At 38.0% G+C, this 21,790-nt stretch overlaps 1 protein-coding gene across 10 annotated transcripts in view; it reads left to right on the plus strand.

The window, feature by feature from the left end:
• TRAF3IP1 (TRAF3 interacting protein 1) overlaps positions 1 to 21,790 on the plus strand; it is a 41,281-nt gene that overhangs the window by 588 nt on the left and 18,903 nt on the right. For 4 of the 10 annotated variants that reach the window (XR_012080504.2, XR_012080501.2, XR_012080503.2 and 1 more), the window contains exons 2-12: positions 3,937 to 4,005; positions 4,234 to 4,395; positions 8,572 to 8,697; positions 8,806 to 9,288; positions 10,485 to 10,562; positions 14,532 to 14,607; positions 15,042 to 15,143; positions 16,021 to 16,122; positions 17,048 to 17,068; positions 18,042 to 18,135; positions 19,336 to 19,419. Coding sequence is in view for 5 of the 10 variants with exons in the window: in XM_072977380.2 (XP_072833481.2) it covers positions 3,937 to 4,005; positions 4,234 to 4,395; positions 8,572 to 8,697; positions 8,806 to 9,288; positions 10,485 to 10,562; positions 14,532 to 14,607; positions 15,042 to 15,143; positions 16,021 to 16,122; positions 17,048 to 17,068; positions 18,042 to 18,135; positions 19,336 to 19,419 (1,397 nt within the window). In the remaining 5 variants the exon portion in view is untranslated. The remainder of the gene's footprint in view (positions 1 to 3,936; positions 4,006 to 4,233; positions 4,396 to 8,571; positions 8,698 to 8,805; positions 9,289 to 10,484; positions 10,563 to 14,531; positions 14,608 to 15,041; positions 15,144 to 16,020; positions 16,123 to 17,047; positions 17,069 to 18,041; positions 18,136 to 19,335; positions 19,420 to 21,790) is intronic. The other 6 variants (XR_013537974.1, XM_072977385.2, XR_012080505.2 and 3 more) reach the window with 4 other exon arrangements.

Genomic DNA, 21,790 nt, shown 5'->3' on the forward strand with positions numbered 1-21,790 from the left:
TCACGGCTACTGGCAATTAACAGGACTCCTGTGTGTTCAGGGTAGGCAAATGCGCCAGCAAGAACTGGTCAAGGTGGCACCTCCTGGCAGACCAACACATTAGTTCCTAATACCTGGTGTGCCATGTCCTCTTTGCCTGTATCCTCAAGATCAAATTTCTCCCTTCGATGGGAGAATGCAGCATACAAATAAAACTACTGCTACTAATAATAATAGATGGAGCAGAGAGGGAGACTGGTGGGAAAAGGATGATCGGGCTGATTAAAATCTGTTTGGGCCTCAAATCCCTGTAACTGATGAAACCACCTTCTTATGACAAACAGCTTTCTTGTGCCAGAAGATTCTGTGGGCTTGGGGCCCACTGTATTAGGTGCCTGACAGTTCTGAGCATGCATGGGCAGTTATGGATTCCTGGGGAAAGTTTAAAAAGTAGTGTCAAGAGACTGCTGGATTTGTTCTATGAGACTGGTATAGTACAATGGCTAGTGTATGGGACCCAGGTTCACATCCCTGCTCCCCCATGAATCACACTAGATTACTTTAAGACCATAGTCTCTCAAGAATGAAGGATGCCTAAACGGACCTTAAGACCATCATTATTAGTCTTTACCACCGGGTTATTGTGAGATTGATAAAGAAATAACTTTATTATATTGGTTTGACTTCTGAAGGAGAATGGAATAAAAATGTAATCGAGAATAATAATTACTGACCCTGTAAAAACAACTAAGAGTTGTGTGGGAACTTAAATGTTTATTGCTTTCATATGTTTTCATTAAGTGGATTGCCTCAGGTAATGAGGGATATAAAAAAGGGATATGTGTAGTGTGATTGAAATCATCATGAAACATTTGCAGTAATAGATCTACAGAGCTGGAAGGTACAGAAGGAAAAGGTGATAAATATGAAACCAGGGACTTGACTTAACACTGTGGCCGTTGGCTCAGCAAAACATTATATACTTCTGTAGTCCTTAGACTATAGTTTTCTGATGACTTACCTGAACTGATTTCCAGGTAGATATGCAAAGGAGTGTTGGGCAGAGTAGACAAAATGTTTAGCCTGTAGCAGCAAAAATATCAAACAGTTTCTCTGTGAAATTTACTACAGAGTAAATTGTAAAAGAACAGTAGAGTCAGGTATCTGACTTCCTGAGTTTATCTGATATATGATATAAAAACCAGCCACTAGGTCAAGAAGATATAAACTTGGATTCCATGCTCCCATGTGAAGAACATTTGCTCACTAGTTATTCTTGCTGGAAGATGGGAGGGAGATGTCATTTTCAGTCAGCCCACCTTCCCTCTGCATCCCCCTGGGGCACCTCTGGAAGAGGGTAAGAGGAGCTGTGGTGGGAAGAGGGAAATCCACTTCTATCAGGCAGGAGCCTCAGTCCCTTCTGTGAATGGAAAGAGCACTTTTCTTCTCTGAAGGGAGTAAATTGATCTTTATTTGAGCCAGATATAAGTAATTTTTAGCCTCATAGTTTGAGTGTGAGAAATTTTAGCAAGACTTGGTTAGGTTAGAATTTAGTTGGTTTGTTCCTGCACTAAATATTTGCCAGAAGACCTATGCAGTAATGCATGTACTGAAAATCATGAAGTTTGTTAGTAGCAGTCTTACATTTTTAAAATTATCATTGTATACTTTAACTTAAAAAAACACCTTCCCTGTCCCAGATGAAATCATACAGGATATTTACCTGCCATTATTATTAATAATTTCTTGCTGTCAAGTTGATTCTTACTTACGACAGCCCTTTTCAGGATCTTCTGTGGGAGAATACTCATAATGGTCTAGCATGCCCTTATTCTTGGCACATCCTTGGGCTGTGCAATTTGTGCATGGCTCCACAGGTTGGCTCTTCTCCTGGGAGGCACAGCAGGAAATCAGCTCCCAACCTCTGACTCCACAGCCAGATATCTAAACCACTTAGCTGTCTAGTCAGCTTATACTGTACCTGTATAGTATTGCCAGTTCTTAAAGAATGGTCATAGCCAAAGGAAATTTTACTGGGCTCTGGATAATGCTAGTCATGGATTTTGTTACAAACACATTATGCAAATACTACAAACAGCAGGATATCCCTGGAGATAATCATGATTACCTCTGCCATTATCTGAACCTGTGTTCAAATAGGCTTGTGTGATTAGCAAAATACTCATTAAATAGAATTGTTATGTATATTAAGTCTTATAGAAAAGTGATAAAGCTGAAAACAATGGGCAGTGTCCTGTTTATGCAGGTGAAACATAAAGTTACATTCATGTAAATGTGCCAGACATTATGCCAGCAATGAAATTGTACAATCCAATTGTGAAGTCAGTTGCACAATTCCTGTTGTGGCTGCTGTGCAGTTCTCTGGCAGAAGTGCCTCATGGATAGGACATCTGCCTTGACACTAGTGTAGATACTGCTGGCATAACATTGAATTATACCAGCACCGCTAACCAAGGGAATTTTGCCCATTAATGTCTAAATCAAATTGCTAATTCCAAATAGAATAGAGCCAGTGATTCAATTACTGAATGACAAGTATGCTTTGGTATTGATATAGTACCCTATTGATACAATTTATCTATTCCAGTTGGGACTACCATTTGGATTTAGGTCTAGAATCCCTGTGGAAATGCAGGGATACTCCCACATCAAGTACTATTAGAAAGATAATCCTAAAACATTGGCATTTCATCTAAGAGATATAAGGCTGTTCTTTCTTGGATTTAAGAGAACACAGAATTTTAAGGACCTTCTGGTACATGTGGATATCTCGTGTGATAAAAATAAAATGATAAACTCCAGGGGACACTTTAGATGTGGTAGATGTTCTATTTGCACCATTACTGTGGAAACTAAAACATTTAGAGTAGATGCACTAAATGTAAATATATAACGAAAACCATTTACCACCTGTTCCACAAAAAGGTCTTATATTTGATATAGTGCTCATGTATATCTCTTTATGTAAGAAGTATGATGCACCCTTTGAGGATGTGTATTTTAGAATATCAGTTGCGTATTAAGAATAGAACAGTAGAGGCATCAATGGTGCCCCATTTCTTGGAATCGGGCCACAAATATGATGATTTTAAGTGCTTAGCCATATACCATGCAACTGGGAAAAAAGTTTGTAAACATTCATAAAGAACTCCTGAGGGAAGAGTTTTACTGGATTTATAGATTACAAACCATGACACTAAAAGGACTGAACCTAAATATTGATTATGCTTGTTTTTTGTGACAATATTAATTGTTGTGTATTGTACTTGTTGGCGTATCTGATTGTATCATTTTAAGACTATAATTTTAGGAATGCATGAACTGCTTTAAGGCTTAACACCTCTAAATAATTATGAGACTTTTTAAGGAAAGGATACCAACAGGGACTAAGCATTGCAGGAATACTGAAGTGGCATGGAGAATTCTATGTGTCAGAGTTGTTCGATCTTACCCATAAGAAAAAAAATTACACATGAACTCGTTACAAATAATATTCATTCATATTTAGCTGAGCAACTATAAAAGGCAGTGCACCCTCCCTTGACAAAGATGTAAAACGAAGATTCAGGCTAGTGAAACCATTGGAGATCATCTAGACATCAGGAACGGAGAAATAATAACTCAGATTAACCTCAGAGAAACAAAAAAGCAAGGAAAGGGACTGAGAGACACCTGATATTTATGTTTTTCATGCTTATTTGTATTTTTACTTAGTTGAAGTGTGTAAGAATTGCCTTAATACTGTTACATTTAAATTTCATTGTAAAATACATTTTAAAAACACATTTATCCATGGTAATTATTACTACTAGGCAAGATATGTGATGTTTGGAAAATCCATAAATAGAACACTAGTGATAATGGAGATAAACAATAAAGTTTAGGATACCTGACAAATCCATAAACAGAATGTTTTTTATTATTATTATTTTAAAGGTAATTAGATCAACTGGTTTCATGAGAGGCCTGTACACAGACGAAGAGATGAAATCTGATAATGTCAAGGTAGGTATGCAGTTCCATTATTTAATTGAATTGAATTTATGAATCATTCCATATGCGCATGGGATAATGAAGTGTGATTTAATGCCATTTCTGAACTTTACCAAAATACTAAATAGTTATCTTTTAAACTTATCGTCCTATCCAATAACATTTCACTGAATTATAGTCAATGAAGATCATCATTTATACTAATATCTGCATATTTTTTAAAAAAACATGTTCTGCTAGGATAAAGATGCAAAAATCAGCTTCCTGCAGAAAGCCATTGATGTTGTCATCATAGTGACAGGGGAACCCTTGGCGGTGAAACCAGCACGTATTGTTGCTGGACATGAACCTGAAAGAACAAATGAACTGCTCCAAGCAATTGCCAAATGCTGTCTAAATAAGGTAGGATTTCTACAGACATCTTTAATCTACCTGGTTCAATAATCTGGTTCACACACAGATCTAGAACTTGTAAATGGGTACAAGTAAGAAGGAGGAGTCTCAAGGGAAGTCAGGGATAGAGTGAGAGGTGAAAGATTCAACATCCCTTAGCCACTGCTCTTCAGCTGAAAATCCATCCCTTCTAATGCCTCTGTTATAAAGATACAGTAGACATGCACTTGTATACGTCATTGTGTAGTTACCTGTTCATTAGTTCTTCTCTGCAATATGTAATTAATTCATCTGATGGAATGCAGACTTTGCCTGAATTGCCATGTTTACATAATAGTGACCAAAATCATGTTGTGCAGCTATGCCTGTGTAGCTTGAAATTGCACAGACCCCTGTGAAATCTGCACCAAGCTGGAAGTCTTATACAAGAAGCAGTTGTGTGAGCACAATTGTATGGTCATTTGTACTGTTGGTGCATAATTAATTGCGCAGTTAGTTGCACAACTAGTTGCAAAGTCAGACAGACAGACTGCCTGGGTATAACTGCCCATGATCTTCCTCAGGTACAATTTTATGCTTTGCCAAATGCAATTGGATTCTAGCAAATGTGAGATAAAAATATTTTAAATAATGTAGAGAAATTGTAAACGTTTTTAAAAGAAGAGAAGAAGAGGTGATGTTTAAAATAATTAACAGTGTATCTCTTGGAAAATAAGCAAGCTGTTAGTTGCCTTTTTAGACTTTCAGCAACAGGTGCAGTTGTAAATATTTGGACTTTTACGTGGAACTACTGAAGGCTCAAATGTCAGCAAATTATGATGGCAGAAATGGGATATTAGAATTGCTGAATGTTGCCTGAATGCAGAATGATCTGAAGATGAGAAGAGCAAGCCCCCTGTGATACAGATATTTTAGAAAACATTCAGTAGTCCTAAATTGATTTGGATGCAGTTTAGAATCATAGAAAAATTGAATTGGAAGAATCCAGCTCCCTGCTCAGTGTAAGAATCCAAATCAAAGTAGATCTGATGGATGGTTGTCCAATTCTCTCTTGAATAGTTCCAGCATTGGAGCACTTCAGTGTTCCTGAGCCAAGTATCCCCCATCTTGAAACTGTGCATTTGTTTCCCCCCCGCAGCTATAGAACTTTGCACTTAATCCCTGTTAAATTTCATTCTGTTGTTTTCAGCCCAGTGCTAATCAGAATATCATGGGGCATTTTGTGAGAGGCTTTATTGAAATCACGGTTGTTTTGTTTTGTTTATACACCACCCCATTATTGTAAGCACTGTATGTAGCATTCACCCTGCTCATGAATATTTACATTGAAATTTGCGTGCACCAATAGGAGTTGGTGGGGGACAGAGTCAAGTGGATAAAAAAGGAGGGAGGGTAGAGTAGGTGGTTGAGAGTAGAGAAAGAAGGTTGTTTAGTTGAGAGTTAACAACATTGACTGGACATTTATCACTTGTAACAAACAATTTCTACTTGGTTCTTAAATGATAACATTGCCTGGACATCTGTCATTAATAGTGAATAAAGTTGATGTAATCAACTGGTGGCAGATGAACAACACGCAGCGTGCACCTTTGCTTGGTGAAACGACCAAGGGCCACGCAGGAATGTGACACTATACTGGATAGTTTACAGCTTAAAACATAAAACCTCATAAAACCCCACGTAATACATACAAAAGCTCATCTATTTCCAACACACCCAAATAATCCTTGCAACAATCCTGTAACCATTAGGTGTAAGTTAGGTGGCTGGGTGTAAGAAGCAGAAATATATCTCACTCCTAAACTGCATAGTTCATAATCAGACAATATCCCACATGCACGGCATCTTTGACTTATATCCTCAATTCAAGGCCCTTGGGGGGGATCCAGTAGACACTAACACTGGGTTTGACATGTAGCGTGGACTCATTTTCCACTTCCTACCAGCAAGGTTACCCAATCAAAAAATGAGACAAGATTAGTCTGGCAGGATTTGTTTGGAACAAACCTGTGTTGGCTTCTAGTTATTACTGCATTGTTTTCATGGCACTTGCAGAGTGACTGCTTTATAGGTAAAGGTTCCCCGTGACATTTAGTCTAGTCGTGTCCAACTCTAGGGTACAGTGCTCATCCCCATTTCCAAGCTGTAGAGCCAGCGTTTGTCTAAAGACAGTTTCCGTGGTTACGTGGCCAGTGCGACTAGACACGGAACACCGTTACCTTATTTATCTACTCGCAATTACATGCTTTCGAACTGCTAGGTTGCCAGGAGCTGGGACAAGCGACGGGAGTTCACTCTGTCGCATGGATTCGATCTTAAAATTGCTTGTCTTCTCACATTGCAGCACAGAGGTTTCTGCGGTTTAACCCGCAGCGCCACCACGTCCCTTCTGTATAACCTCCTTCAAAATTTTCTGTAGCATTGATGTCAGGCTAACTGATCTGTAGTTTCCAGGTTCCTCCTTTATGCCCCTTTTGAAGACAAGGAAAATGAGAGCTCTTCTCCAGTCATCCAGCACCTCACCCATCTTCCATAATTTCAAGAAAATAATAGATGGGGGTTTCGAAGTCTGTTTAGCCAGTTCCTTCAGTATTCTTGGATGCAGTTCATTCAGCCCTTGGAATTTGAACTCATTCAAAGTTAATGAGTAATAAAGTATTTTTGACTATTTGTTTATCACTCTCAAGTTGTCATCCTGTCCACTCTGTTTGTACTTCACATTTGCTGCTAGCATCTTTTACTTATATTTGATAAACAAAAATAAAAAAGTAGCCTCATGTAATGTTGCATGTTGTATAGACATCTTACATTACCTAAATATTTATGTAGTCCAATTTAAAACATTATTAAAGCAAAGCTAATCCTGCATGAAAACATATCATAACTGTAATGATGGGTACCAAAAACAACAGCTACACCAATGAATTCCTCCATATATCTCCTTTTTTTAAATCCTAGCTACATTTAGTCTGTGACTGAAAGCTTTCCCAATGTGGCAGCAGAAAAGCCTATTGCTGTCCTGCCAGGAGTGTTCTGTTGGCACTGGGGTCCAAGAATCAGGAGATTTCAAGAATGTGTCAGGGGTATGATGGATATACAGGTGTGGAGTTGAAAGGAATATACAGTGGTGCCTCGCTTAACGAGTGCCTCGTTTAGTGATGAATTCACATAACGATGGGGTTTTTTAGAAAATAATATGCACCATTTAATGATGTTTCCTATGGGCGATTTTCGCTTAGCGAAGTTTGGGACCATGCTTCACATAGCGAATGCGTTTTTAGGTCCCCTGCTTCACATAACGATGTTTGTTTTTTCATTTTAAAAAGTGTCTTAAAATGGTCAAAAGGTTCTAAATGCTTGGATTCATTAGAGCACCTTCTAAAACGGGTGCAAACTTAATTTGGCTTTGATCTGACTTTTCGTTAATTTTTGCTGAATTTTTTTCTCCCCCATAGGAAACAATGGAGCTGTCAAAATTTGACAGCTCCATTGTTTCCTATGGGGGAGAAAAAAATTCACAAAGAATTAACGAAAAGTCAGCAACTGTTTTAAATGCTTGGGTTCATTACAGGACCTTCTAATTGTGTGTAAGCTAAGTTTGGCTTTGTTCTGAGTCTTTGTTAATTTTTTGTGAATTTTTTCCTCCCCCATAGGAAATAATGGAGCTATCAAATTTTGACAGCTGTCAAAAGTTGGTGGGGGAGACAAAAATTCAGCAAAAATTAACGAAAAGTCAGATCAAAGCCAAATTAAATTTGCACCCGTTTTAGAAGGTGCAGAAGCTATTCCAAGCATTTAAAACCGTTTTTGACCCTTTTATGACACACTTAAATTTGCAAAAATTGACTTCGCTAAACCATTGAAATGCATTGAATAGGCTTCAATGCATTTCATTTGGGGAACCGCGTTTCACTCAACGATGTTTCCTATGGCGATTTTCGCTTAAGGACGGCAATCCATTCCAATTGGAACGGATTAACCGGTTTTCAATGCATTCCTATGGGAAATGGTGTTTCGCAGAACGATGGTTTCACACAGCGATGAATTTTTTGGAACCAATTAACATCGTTGTGCGAGGCACCACTGTACATGGAGTTGGAATACTTGTTTTCTTCAGTTATAGAAATAGAATTACTGTTCTGAACTAAAACATTGTAAGATGTTTGATGAGTTTTCTCTTTTTAGCTATCCAGTGATGAAGCTGTTAAAAAAGTCCTTACTGGGGAGAAACCAGATATCAAAGGAAAGACTCCATCTAGTAAACACCTAAACAGAGACTCTAGAACAGAGGAACAGAGGTCCCATAAAGAGGTACGTTGAACAATGTATTTGTTAGATTAATTATAAACCATATTTGTTTCATGAATAACAAAATAGAAGATTGTTTACAATTTAATATTGTTATATTTTATTATTTAGGGAAGAGGTGACTGTGAAATAAAAGAGAACACAGATCAAGACCAAAAATCCAGAGAAGAGTTAAAAGAGGAAGAGAGCAAACGAAAGGAAAAAGAAAGCGACAAACATAAAGATCATGCAAACCGTCAAAAAAATCTTGATAAAGACAATTTTAAAGAAGGTGAAAAGCCTGAAAAAGAAAGAACCAAGAACAGATCATCCAAGCAGGGAAGAGAAGCTGAGAAAATTAGAGACAAAGAAAAAGGAGATGTTGAAGGAGAAAAAGACCAACGTGATAAAGAAAGAGAAAGAGAAAGGAAACAACATGAGGGAGGAAGAGAAAAAGAGAGATCAAGAGAAAAAGACAAAGAGAGGGGGAGGGACAAGGATAAGGAGCATGAAAAGACCAAAGAAAGAGGAAAGGATAAAGAAAAAGACAAGCGAAGGGAGCGAGGCAAAGACGTGGAGTCATCAAGAGAGCAAAGAAAAGACCAAGATAAAAAGGTGACGTTTTGTGGAAGTTTTTCAAAGTATGTAAACTTGCAATTGATGGCAGTTCACACATTTTTGAGCTAATCTGTATTAAAAATGCATACCCTGTCAAGTAGTTTACAGTTAGATTATCTGCAGATTTTCTCTGTGTGTACGTAAAACTTCACCGTAGCATAGAGCTACAATCAGCGTTGTAGGTGTTCTAATTTTTACAAAAATCATTAAACTTTGGCTTTGAAGGAACCTCTGATTTGAATTTTTGTAAAAAATCTTAACATTGAATAAGGAGTTGTTATTCAGATGTATTTTGGCTTGCCAGAAACTAGTGTAGCAACATTACTGGTGGCAGGAGGCAGTGGCTATTTCTTTCATAATGTACAGTAACACTGATTGAATTGTAGCACTTATCAGAATACACATATTCTTTTTCAAGCACAACTCGGTATATTAGCAAAGATGCAGTTGGATTTCTAGAGACAAAATATTAAAAATGAATCACTGGCAATCTTGGCTTGTTGAGTGATTAATCAGATACAACCATTGGATTAAACTGCCCTCCTTTATTGTGAAAAAATATGTAAAACGTATATGAGAATGGTTGATAAAATAATGAAATACTACAGCCTTTCCTGCAGACATTTTACAATATTAGAATATTACTTGTGTTAGGTAAACTAACATATGAACAATATCTGAAACTACTCAATTGTTAGAGAATAGCCTAATCACACAAATTTCATGGATTTTAAGTGGGCAAGTTAAGCATATTCTTCAGTCTCTCTGAAATTACCTCTGGTTGAACCACACCACACTATCGGCCAAATCCTGTTTGGATTTTACATATACACATACAAAATCCTGTAGGTTGGTGAGCTAACTGATGAGGTACTGGGTCCATGCCAGTCATATGCCCAGTTATACCCCAAACCATGTGCATGGCACATGCAAAGGACTTTGTTGATTAGTGTGCAACATATGTGATTCTTCATGTGAATGTGTAAAATACCAACAGGATTTTAACCATTATGATTTAACGTAGTGTTTTCCATTTTTTCATATTTTATTTTTATGTATGAATATACATATAAGTGCAGGTTTACATGCATATATGATTTATTGGCAGGGGTTAATTTTTTTCAGAAGTATAATAAGAAAAATGATATATTTATAATTTCAGTGTTTCACTTTAAATAGTTTTCTTCTTCTAGGCCCCAGAATCTGATGAGAATGTGACTAAAAGATCTGTGGAACAATCTGCAAAAGATAATGCTGGGACAGATAAAGAAGTAAGTGCTATAATGTCATCACTTTACAAATAATTGAATCTTTCATTGGCCAAAATCTGATTGTGTAGTTACTCTGAAAGGTGTAATTTCAGAGGTGAACTGTTTTTAAATATTTATTTTTTATCAACTAAGAATAAGGCAGGGAATACAAAGGGTAAAAGGGAGTAGGGGGAAAGAAAAAGGGTTAGGGGGATAGGAGAACACAAAGTATACAATCATCCAATCTATTCATGTTACGATAACAAATCAACTTTCCGCTTTTTTACAATTTGATTACCCTCCAGCTTTCAACTTACAATTATGTCTTAGTTTAAATCTTTGTTACTCCAGCACTATCTGGGGACTGAGGCCATTTGTATAATAAATCCCATTGTTCAGTTTCCTACTGAATTGGACAGTCTTTCAACACGTCTGAAAGAATATCCATTTCTGCCACTTCCCATATCTTCACAAGTTCCTCTTGTTTCGGTATCTCTGCTTTCTTCCGATTTTTAACATAAAGCTTTCTGACTAGTTCTATATAGATCACTGGGTAACTCTTTATCTCATCTATGTTACCTGGTATCATACTCAAAAGCGATTATGGGATTAGTGGAGTTTCATTTAACTGTTGTTTGACATCTAATGTCATCTCTTTCATCTGATCTACTATTTAGCTAAGACGTTCATTTATCTTTTGCATGGTAGTCTGCCATTATTTATCTGATTCTTGTGCAACTAATTTTCCCAAACTTTGAGACTGGGCAAGAAAGGTCTCCAGCATTTGATGCTTTAGCTTTTTGGAGGCCATTTCGATCTTCCCAATGAATGGGGTTTGTATAAATAATACTATATCCTTCACCAAAGTGACCAACCCTCAAATACCTTTCAGAAGTTCCCACTATTTTATCAACAAGCCAAACCCACAATCTAAAAACTCCCCTAGGCTCTTCCTCCCATCTTTACACAGATGTTATATACCAAGTTTTAGCCCAGCAGTTTAAAATACAACTGTGGCAAAAATATTCCTTCTCCAGAAACCTAACAGTTCTATTATCAGAGTCCCATGCAATCCAGCGAAAAAGTCCAAACTAAACAGCAATCGTGGTTTCAGTCTCTCCAGTAGGTGTCCTTATAGTCCGCCGTATGTTCCTTTCATTAGTCCAAAGATTCAATCAAGAACTCCAGTCCTGGTTTTCCTAGCTCCACAGTCCAGCCTCAACAACATTATCTCTTCCAGATCTACAGTGGACCCTTGACTTACAGACGGCTTGACTTACAGACTTTTTGAGTTACAGACTTCTCTGGCCGCAAAATTTAGGTTTGACTTGCAGACTGAGATTTGACTTACAGACCAGAAAAAAACCAAAATGGAACAAAAACGGCCTGTTACGGGATTAATCGGTTTTCAATGCACTGTAGGTCAATGGAGACTTGACTTACAGACTTTTTGACTTGAGAACCGCCTTCCAATATGGATTACGTTCTCAAGTCAAGACCCCACTGTATGCTATCAAGAACTCTGGTACTGCGATGTTGTTTCTCAGTCTGGTTTCCTTGCTTCTAAAGGCTCATTCCTTCTCCTCCAGAAACCTAACAAAATTCTATTATGAGAGTCCCACACAGTCTAGGGGGAAGGTCCAAGCTAAACAGCAATCACAGGATTTCAGTCTCTTAAATCCCATCCACTGTTATTCACTCTGGGATTTTTTCCAGAAACAAACAAACAAAAAATTCTGTCTCACTCTCTCACTTTTGGCCTTGACCAGCCAGCTATCTGAGAGCCAGTTTCACTTTTGAGGAAGCAGACTGGTAAGCAAGCTTGCCGCTCTTTGCCTTCTTTCGGCTAAATATTTTCACTTTGATTTCTTTTTCCGCTTAATGGGGCTGTTCATAAATCAAAGGCTTCAACTTACTTTGTTGTTGTGTATTTTTAATGCCATATTTGTTTGTTCTCCTCTCCTCCAGGGTGGGTGGGTTACTCACAGCTGTGTGCCCAAAATGGCTCCCACCTGATCTGTGTTCAGGGTGATCTCTTCAGAGGGAAGAAGCACCAGGTTGCTGCCCAGCTTCCCTCACCTCCGCTGCTCACCATGCTTCAGGAAGACTTCTCCTAGTCACCCTTTTGATCCCTCATTTCTGAAGGATCCCCAGACCGGGAGGTTCCAGCTTTTCCTGGGAGCTCTTCCCAGAAGCTGCCAGCAGCACCGTGACAAGCCCCACCTTTTCGTCATTAGAAATCTCTATTTCTAACGACGAAATCTCTTATTTCGTCATTAGAAATAAATATTAGAAATCTCATATTTGTTTGTATGAGCTTAAGGAATAAACAAGTATTTTGTTTGTTTGGGTTTTGGGGGGGAGGGCTCTTTCCTTTATTTTAATTACATACATGAAAAAATGCATTTTCTGATTTTAGGTATTTCTCCAGTTTGATCAGAGTGCTGCATTTTTATATAAACATTAGCTATTTTGAGCTCCTACATGAAAGAACAGGATAAAAGTAAAATGAAATAAGTGAAGCCTCTGATTTCATTGCCTTCATAGTAAAAGCTTGGTTTGGGTAATTGTTGATCTGAAGCATCAAATTAAATCACAGAACAACATTATTGGGATGCAAGTTGTCATGCAACAGATAATGTCTATGGAGTTTTACTTACCGCAGTTTGCCTGTAAAAGTTACATCTTCTGCATAACTGTACAGCAGGAACCCAGCTATTGTAATTCTTTGCAAATGAGTAAAACTTAAAATAAGATGATTTAGATTTAAAAATAGGATACAATAATGATTCAGCATAAACCTGAAATTAAATTATTTCCTTCCATTCGAAGGAAAAAAGAGAAATAAGATTCCATTTTTAAATATTAATGAGATCATCTTTATTGTCTTCCAAGCAGTATTCCTAAAAATCTAATACCAAATTAGTCAAACTACATCCAGAGGAAATTATGTTATAAAGAAGTCTTAGTGTAATCCCATTAGTACAATATTAAATTAAAGTCATTAAGCGAATAATTTTATTGATTTATTTGTTTATTAGGTATTCCACATATGGTCTTGAATCTTTTTTCTAAAGCTGTTGGTTTTAGATGGCGCATCATCACCCTTACAACTCTTCTTATTGTAGAGTTTAGCTGAATGCACATCTAGAAAGAGGATTTTGGAGAAATACTTATATTTGTATTTTTGCTAAAGGACATGCTCCTGTACCGTAACACCTATGTAGCATAGGGGCTCCTTATATGAAAAGTGATACCTATGGAAATTCTGGGTTCTTTATAGCTACTACAGTGGAAGATTTTTGCCCATTCTGTGTCTCCCCCTGTGGGACTCTTTTAATTTATTTTTCTTTTCATGAAAAATGACCGTATACGTGTTCAATCTTCTCTTCCTCCTCATTGGTAGGAAGGACCAGTCACACTGACTCTCTGCTCTGACTGCAGTGTCTAAAACACTGATTGAACTGGAAAAATAGAGGGTATTTATAGAATTGACAAGCTCAGCCTATGTTGCCCATAATTTTGCCTAAATCATGGCACTAAATAGAAGCTAAGGTAGTTGCCTTACCCTGCCCTCTCTGTATATAGATTGCATATACTGATGGGGATTTTAATCTCTGTGCATCTGTGATCATTAGTTATCACTGCAAATTAGGACAAGAGGAGGAAGCGAAGCGAAGTGTGCTGCTTATTTACTTTTCCATAGTGCTTAAAGCTCTCTCTGGGCAGTTTGCAATTTAATTATGCAGACTACACATTGTCCCATCCCCAGCGAGCTGGGTACTCATTTTACCAACCATAGAGGGATGGAAAGCTGAGTCAACCACTACCTGAATCCAGGATCGAACTCATGGTATGAAGAATCTGCACTGCAGTACTGCAGTTTAACCACTGTGTCATGACGCTCTTGGGGAAGAACAGTAATGTACTGCAACTTTATGGCTGAACAACCTTTGTTCGTTATTATTTGTTTTTGCATATATTTTTAAGGGTGAAAATACAGCACGGTTGTCAAAGCAACATTCAGCGAAAGGACCAAGACAACGAGCCAAACCTGGAGTTGAAGGTAGTTACAGCAGAGCTCTCTGTTTCATTGAGTCCTGAAAGTGCCTCAACATCTGAAGCACTTCATGGTCTACAGCTCAGTTTGGTCATAATAGAACATGAGCCATGAGTTTATGTGCCTTAACCTCCCTTTTCATCCTGTTTTACGCATATGAGAAGTTCCATCTTGCATTTTAAACTAACCACATTTCCCCTTGCAAGTCTATACTTGGTAGTTCTAGCATTTGGAAGTCCCGATGTTGCAAGCAGCAGTTATCTGACACTAGCATAAAAGTTTGGTAGTTTGAAGAAATAATGTAGGGCCATGTGAGTAAACAGGCAGGTGGCTTTTTGTATCAGAAAGCTATACACAAAGTCTGTGTAAATCAGCTGATTTTAAACCTATTGAATAATTCTAACAGTATATAGAACATAACTCATGTTTTTTCATGTTAGGACGAAGGGAAGCTAGTAAAAGTTTATCTAGTGTTGCAGTTGAAGGAACAGGTAACGTATTAAAAGAGAAAGTTGAGCAAGTTATTACAGCCGAAGAGCCAGGTAAGAAAAGGCAAAGGTATCTTGCTTGATCTTTGAATGCTAAATAGGTGTTAGCATTTGTCATAAGCAGTACAACAGTATGGCAAGACAGGTTTTACTGTGTAATTGGTCTTGCATTGTGAAATCAACTAAAGCATTTTTAGAAACTTTAGAATCCAAGGTTGATATCAGATTTCCTGAGGACAGAAGAAAATGCTCCACCTGTTGAGCTCTGTTTTGTTATTACATAAGCATAAGATCATTCTTTTGTCTTCTTGTATGAGCTCCAGAAAAGCTATGAGCATACAGTATGTAGCAGAGTATTGTGTACAAATGGGAATTCTCCCAGCTCCCCAAAGCGGGTATTGTGTAGTGACTAACAGCCTAAATTAGGAGTCAAGAAGTATCTGTTACAGATCTTTGACCAAAGCTTAGTAGGTGAGTCTCACTCAGACTCAATTGTTTATTTACAGTATAGATAAAAATACTGTTACACCCTGCACATTTCTGTAAACAGCTACATAATGAGTGTTGTTATCACCGGTCTATAGTGACAGATTGCTGATAGATTTGATTTGCCAAATTTGTCAAAACAGAAGTGTTCTTTTGCTTGGAGATTTTTCAGCTCCTATCTCTTAATGGTGAGGATTTAAGGAAGGAGTGATTGTATGCACTGTGAAATTGATCTTCCTAGAATCTGGAAGTCACTAACATATGAGGGTTCCTAAGACCTTTTGAAGCATTCTTGCAAAGTTTTTAAAGGATGGACTGTGCATGTAGTACAAGGAAAATAAAAAATTGATCTCAAGCAATGACTTAAAATAATAGTCAGCACAGCACCTTTTCCTATTGTCCTTTAACTAGTTTAATGGCTTTGCACTGCAAACTTTTGTGCTAGGAATAATGGGAGCAAATAGCTTTGCAGCTAGACTTGCACATGAAAAACCAGCAACTATTTTACAAGGAAAAGCTGAAGCAGAACTTTCAATAAAGCAGAGAGGTAAGCAAATCAGGAGGCACTTCTTCAATACACTTTCTGGAAGGTACATGTTTAATCCATTTGATTAAATGTTATTTATATTTTTTAAGCTATTGCTTATTTCCAACTTCCAATCTGTATTTCAAATGCTGCGTACATTGTTGGAAATGTATCTTCCATTTTGATGCCTTCCAAGGAGTAACTCAAAGAGAACACATAAAAATTAAATCTACCAGCTTTCCAAACTTAACTTCCATAAGATAGAATGAATAGACATGTTCTAGATGGGCGGTATATAAATCTAATAAATAAATAATACATCCCCTTGTTGTTCTAATTATAGGCAACAAATTCTTCCTTTTCAAGAGTTTTGCAATGGACGCCTTGCTAGGCAGTTGCAATAAAACAGTCTAGTAACAGCTTAGAGACTACCAGCAGTATCACATTTGATTTACCATGTGTGGAATGGCAGTCATGCAAGCATTTTTCCCCATTTTCCAGATATCTGGCCCGCACCTGTTTGGACGCTCAGCTGCACAACCAGTGTGTACGTAGGTACACAGTGGACACCCCAGAAAATAAAGAACACTGCACAATTGTCATTGCAAATATGATAAATTGAATAGGATGCTGCCATAAATATATAGCCATCGTGCACTGTCTAGTCTCTTGATGTCTCCTAAACGATGTTGTTGCTTTCTCTAAAAAAAGAAATAGAAACTAATGATGGCATGGATCATGGTTTCTGATTAACATTGGAGGGCTTGAGAGACTACTATGTTTTTCTGGGGCCCAGCTGTAGCATCCTGCAACTCCTGAAGGGGAGCATGCTGGTTTCCTTTCATCTGCCCACCCCCTGCACACACATGCCCAAATGTGTAACCTGACCTCAGCATGTCTAAATTGCTCCTAACTGAAAAATAATCAAGATGCATTTATTTTGCAGGTGAATCGTCCAGTGATGCAGGTAAAATTAATGATAAATTTTAAAACTGATAAGTGTGAGGGAAATCTTTAGTGTATCTAAATGTCAATAATATATAACCTGGAAATATGTTGCTTTATATTCAGGTTGGACATTGATATGAATGTACAGTGGTGCCCCGTATAGCGAGGTTAATCCGTTCCGGATTAACCTTCGCTATACGAAAACATCGCTGTGCAGGCAAGGAAAGCCTATTGGAACGCATTAAACTTAGTTTAATGCGTTCCAATAAGCGTCCAAACTTACCCCTCCAGCGATGTTTTTGCGTCCGGCGGCCATTTTGGAGCCGCCGATCAGCTGATCGGCGGCTCCAAAATGGCCGCCGGATGACCCGAAATGGCCCCCTATCAGTGTTTTCGCGCCCTCCCCTTGCTTACGGAGGTCGCGAAAACGCTGCGGGGGGCATTTCGGGCCATCCGCGGCCATTTTAATTTTAATGGCCGCGGATGACCCGAAATGCCCCCCGCAGCGTTTTCACGACCTCCGTAAGCAAGGGGAGGGCGCGAAAACACTGATAGGGGGCCATTTCGGGTCATCCGGCGGCCATTTTGGAGCCGCCGATCAGCTGTTTGGCGGCTCCAAAATGGCCGCCGGACGCCCCAATCGTCGCAAAGCGAGTGCGGCGATTGGGGCAGATCCGTATAGCGATCCCCAAAAAGGGATCGCTATACGGATTCTTCGTTAAACGGTGCACTCGTTAAGCAAGGCACCACTGTATTGTGAATTTGCTTTTATCTTAGAATGTATGAGTAGAATGTAGAGTGTTATATGAGTAATCAAGGAGAAGGAGTTTTCAAATTGGTCTTGCTTTCATCTACTACAGAGAATCTCACTCTTCATAATAAAAGCTGTAAGGGCAATCTGAATTAGTAGTAGGGTGGAAAAAGAAATGTTAAAGAGTTTCAATGTAAATACAATTTTCAAAATGATATGTAATATCTGTTTTATTTAATAGAGGGTGATGTTCTGAACCCTGCTGCCAGTGAAAAGATAATTGTTCCTGAGAATACTGAAATTGCTAATGAACCTCCTCCCCAAGTTACTCAAAGGTGCACTTGTATCTCTTTCCTTTCATTTATGCTCATTAACTTCTTTACTAAGTTCAGGATTCAGAGGTGGAATTTAATTTCAGAATGATGAAATGTAGTAAAATTGGGAGGGGAATGATCACATTCCTCATGACTGGACTCTTCAGATTGCCTCTGGAGAGCTGTAAAACTCTCCCAGCTAGGTTTTTGGGTGGCATTGGCGTCTGTGGTGGGAACTATGCAATGTTGGATTTACCCCATGGTTGAATATATGGGTAGAAACCAGCCAGAGTTAATTGCATGCCGCTTATTTCAATCAGGATACTTAATCATGTTCTTGAATTGAGGTCAGTGGCATCTAAGATCTTTTTAACTTGAGTTGATTCTGCTGCAATCATTTAAACTGAAAGTGGCTTAGAATACATTGGCCTGGTTTGCATGCAGTGCTAAACTGTGACTTTATGTTAACATGCACAAGTAGGAAGGAGCATTGGGATGCAATATGCATGTGTACACACTTTGTCCCTCCCCATTTTTCTCCCCTTATGGCTAGAAGAATTCCATTCAAAGAGCTTGCTTTAAATCTCTGCTTCACAGGTAATGGAAGCAGGGTTAAATGAAACAAAGAGAAAACCAGTGATGCAGCAGACTCAGAATTGCATTATATAAAAGTAAAGTTAGTTGTCATGCATACATTTTCAATTCTCAGCATATTAAATCTTTTCTTGGATACTGTTAGATTTTTAAAAGATTAGAATGTTAAAACTTCTTGAAAATCTGTTTCAGATTATCATATGAATAGATAAATGTAGCATATTGGTCCGAAAGAGTGGAAATAAATTTGGGTTTCTGTATTCTTTAACTGTCAGTTATGCAAACGGATAATAGGGCACTGCCCAGTCAACATTATGTATGTTTCAGTCCCTTTGGTTTCATTGGAAGTTAAATATATGCTTAATGATTTCTGGTCAAAATCACAGGACTTTGTATATTTGTTTGGATTTTTTTTTAAAAAAATCTCTCCCCCCTTCTCTCGTATCCTGACTGATTAGAATAAATTTACAGGTGGGGTTTTTTTTTTTTGGTATAATAATACACATTCATTTATAAAGGAAAATATATCAAGGTTTAAAATGATGGATTTTTGGAGAATCATTTAAAATAAGCTTCATGAGTTGAATTCTGTTAATAACTGAAACACTTTTCTAACCCACTTCACAGAAGATTACCAAGACCCAACAGTGCAAGGCCAGCTCCTCCCAGGATAAAACGCCAAGAAAGTACAGATGCTTTAGTGCCAGAGAGGTAAGGACAAAATAAGTCAGTTATTTATAATGCTTTTAAGAGTGCTTTCATATAGTTCTCTAGTCTGTTTTTCTAGTTAAATGCAGTCCGTAAGCATTGCTGAAAACCTAGGCTCTAATATTTGCTAGCTTCAAATATATGCAATTAGCAGACAAAAATCATTAAAATATAAGGAGCAAAAGCATTTATCCCAAGACTGAAATAAAGAAATAAATTTATGAGGAAAATTGATGGGGGACACTGTGTTATGTGGCACTTTCAATACGTTCTGAGATGTTTTAAGGCTGTATTGTTCCATTTAATTAATACTTCTACAAATAAGGAAAAAATAGTAAAGAAAAGTTTCCATGGCTGACTGAGAAAACTCTTAAAATTGTCATAGAAATAGGGTGAGAATCCAGAATTTTAGTCATTTGCATGCAGGGACAGTAGAACTATTATAATAATAAGTGCAAACAAATAGAAGAGAAAAACAAACAGTAGGAAAATGACAGATACCTTCTGTAATGTCTTTAAAAATCAAAGGGAAATTTAAACTAAGATTAGGAATGCCTGAAAATTTATGGGGGAATATATAACCTAACCAGAGAAATGTAAAATAAAGATGGAAATAATGTAGTACTGTACTATAATATAGAAGAGATGCAAAGACGACAGATTCCTCCAAAGGAGAATTTTTTAATGAAGAACCTGTCACTCTGGAAAGTGAAGGAAAACTGATCTCAAAACAGTTGGAAGAATAGATGGGATAGCTAGTTCAGGCTACAGAGAATGAATCTGTCAAAATACTAACAAGAATGTGTGACAAAGGAAACAAAACAACAGCTGACAGATCAAACATTCACAATACTTTCCATTTCCGAAGAAAGGAAATGCCAAAGATTGCCATTTCTATACAACCATCTCACTAATTTTCCATGCAAGAAAAGTGAAGATCAAGATTTTACAAAGTCTTCTACCATATATGGACTGAAATCTTGTTGCACAGCTCCACCTGTGCAGTGGGAGTGATGTTAGGAGCAGTGGCAAATTCCTGATAATTAAAGGTGTGCTTTGGTGATTTTTGTCATGGAGACATCTTCATCCCATTGTATATAAGTTGTGTGTGCCCTGAAATTGCTAGTGAAAACCTTTAATCAAGGGTTATTTTCTGTCCCTGAGGATGTAATTCTCATAGTGCCACAGAATGTTTTTGATAGTTGGAAAGAGTTGAGCTGTAACAACAATGGCTATCCAGATTATACTCATGGAAAGAAGCTCTGCCAGGGGGATCAGAAGGGTCCTGTCCATGTAAAGAGATAGTTACCAACAGTGGTTCTCTTGCTGGGATTAACAGGCAGAAAGTGTTGAAACTGGAGACACCTGAATGGGTTGAAGCTGGTCTTGGGTTTGCATCCCTCATGTACCAGTCGGGATCAGGTGTAGCAATGTGGATATGTTGTGAAATAGTTGAATTTTAGCAACAGACCTTATTTTAGGGCAAACACAGTTTGACTGCTTTGATGGATGACCTACATGAGAGACTGGATGGAGGAGGGCTCTTTATTTTTCTGGACCTCTTGGTGTGTTCAACACCATTGATCATAGTATCCTTCTGGGCCTTATCTCTTGGATAGATACCAGAGACACTGTTTTATTGTGGCTCTGTTGCTGGAGGTAGTGCTGGGGACTCCTGTTTGACACTGGCTTTTGGCCTGTGGGGTTCAGTTCTATTCCCCAAGCTATTTAACATGTACGTGAAACTGTGGTGAGACACTCAACTCTCATTTCCATTTAACCTCTTTGTGCTAACTGGAAGGAAGGTGTTTTCGTTCTAAGCTGGTATCTGTTGTCAGTAATGGACAGATGAAGGCAAACAAAATGAAATTTAATCAAGACAAGACAGAAGTGCTTCAGGTCAGTCAAAAGGCAAATCAGGGAAGAGAGATTCAAGCCCATCTGGAACAAGTTATGCTCCTCACAGCTCCGCTGTACTCCTTAGCCTGGATGCCCGAAATTTCAGTGACATTATGTATGCATTTGCACAATTTAAACTAATGGGTCAACTGCACAAATTCCTGCAGATGTCTGATCCAGTTGTGGTGAAACACGTCATATACATCCTACATGTATTATTGAAATACACTCTATATCAGGCAGATGCAACTTGATGGTATCAACAGCAAAGCATTTCGAGACACTTTTCAGATTTTATCAAGCCGATGCTCTCCAGATGTGTTCGGCTGTGCCTCCCATCACCCTTATACCAGCATGGCCATTGACTGGAGAAAAATCAAGAGTTGCAGCTTAACGTATCTGGAAAATACTGAGTTGGAGAATACAGCCTTTGAGGACTACCACTTGTTGATTTTTCTGGATTTGATAGTTTTGG

The sequence above is a fragment of the Pogona vitticeps genome, chromosome 1, assembly GCF_051106095.1.
Source record: "Pogona vitticeps strain Pit_001003342236 chromosome 1, PviZW2.1, whole genome shotgun sequence".
Taxonomy (NCBI): Eukaryota; Metazoa; Chordata; class Lepidosauria; order Squamata; family Agamidae; genus Pogona; species Pogona vitticeps.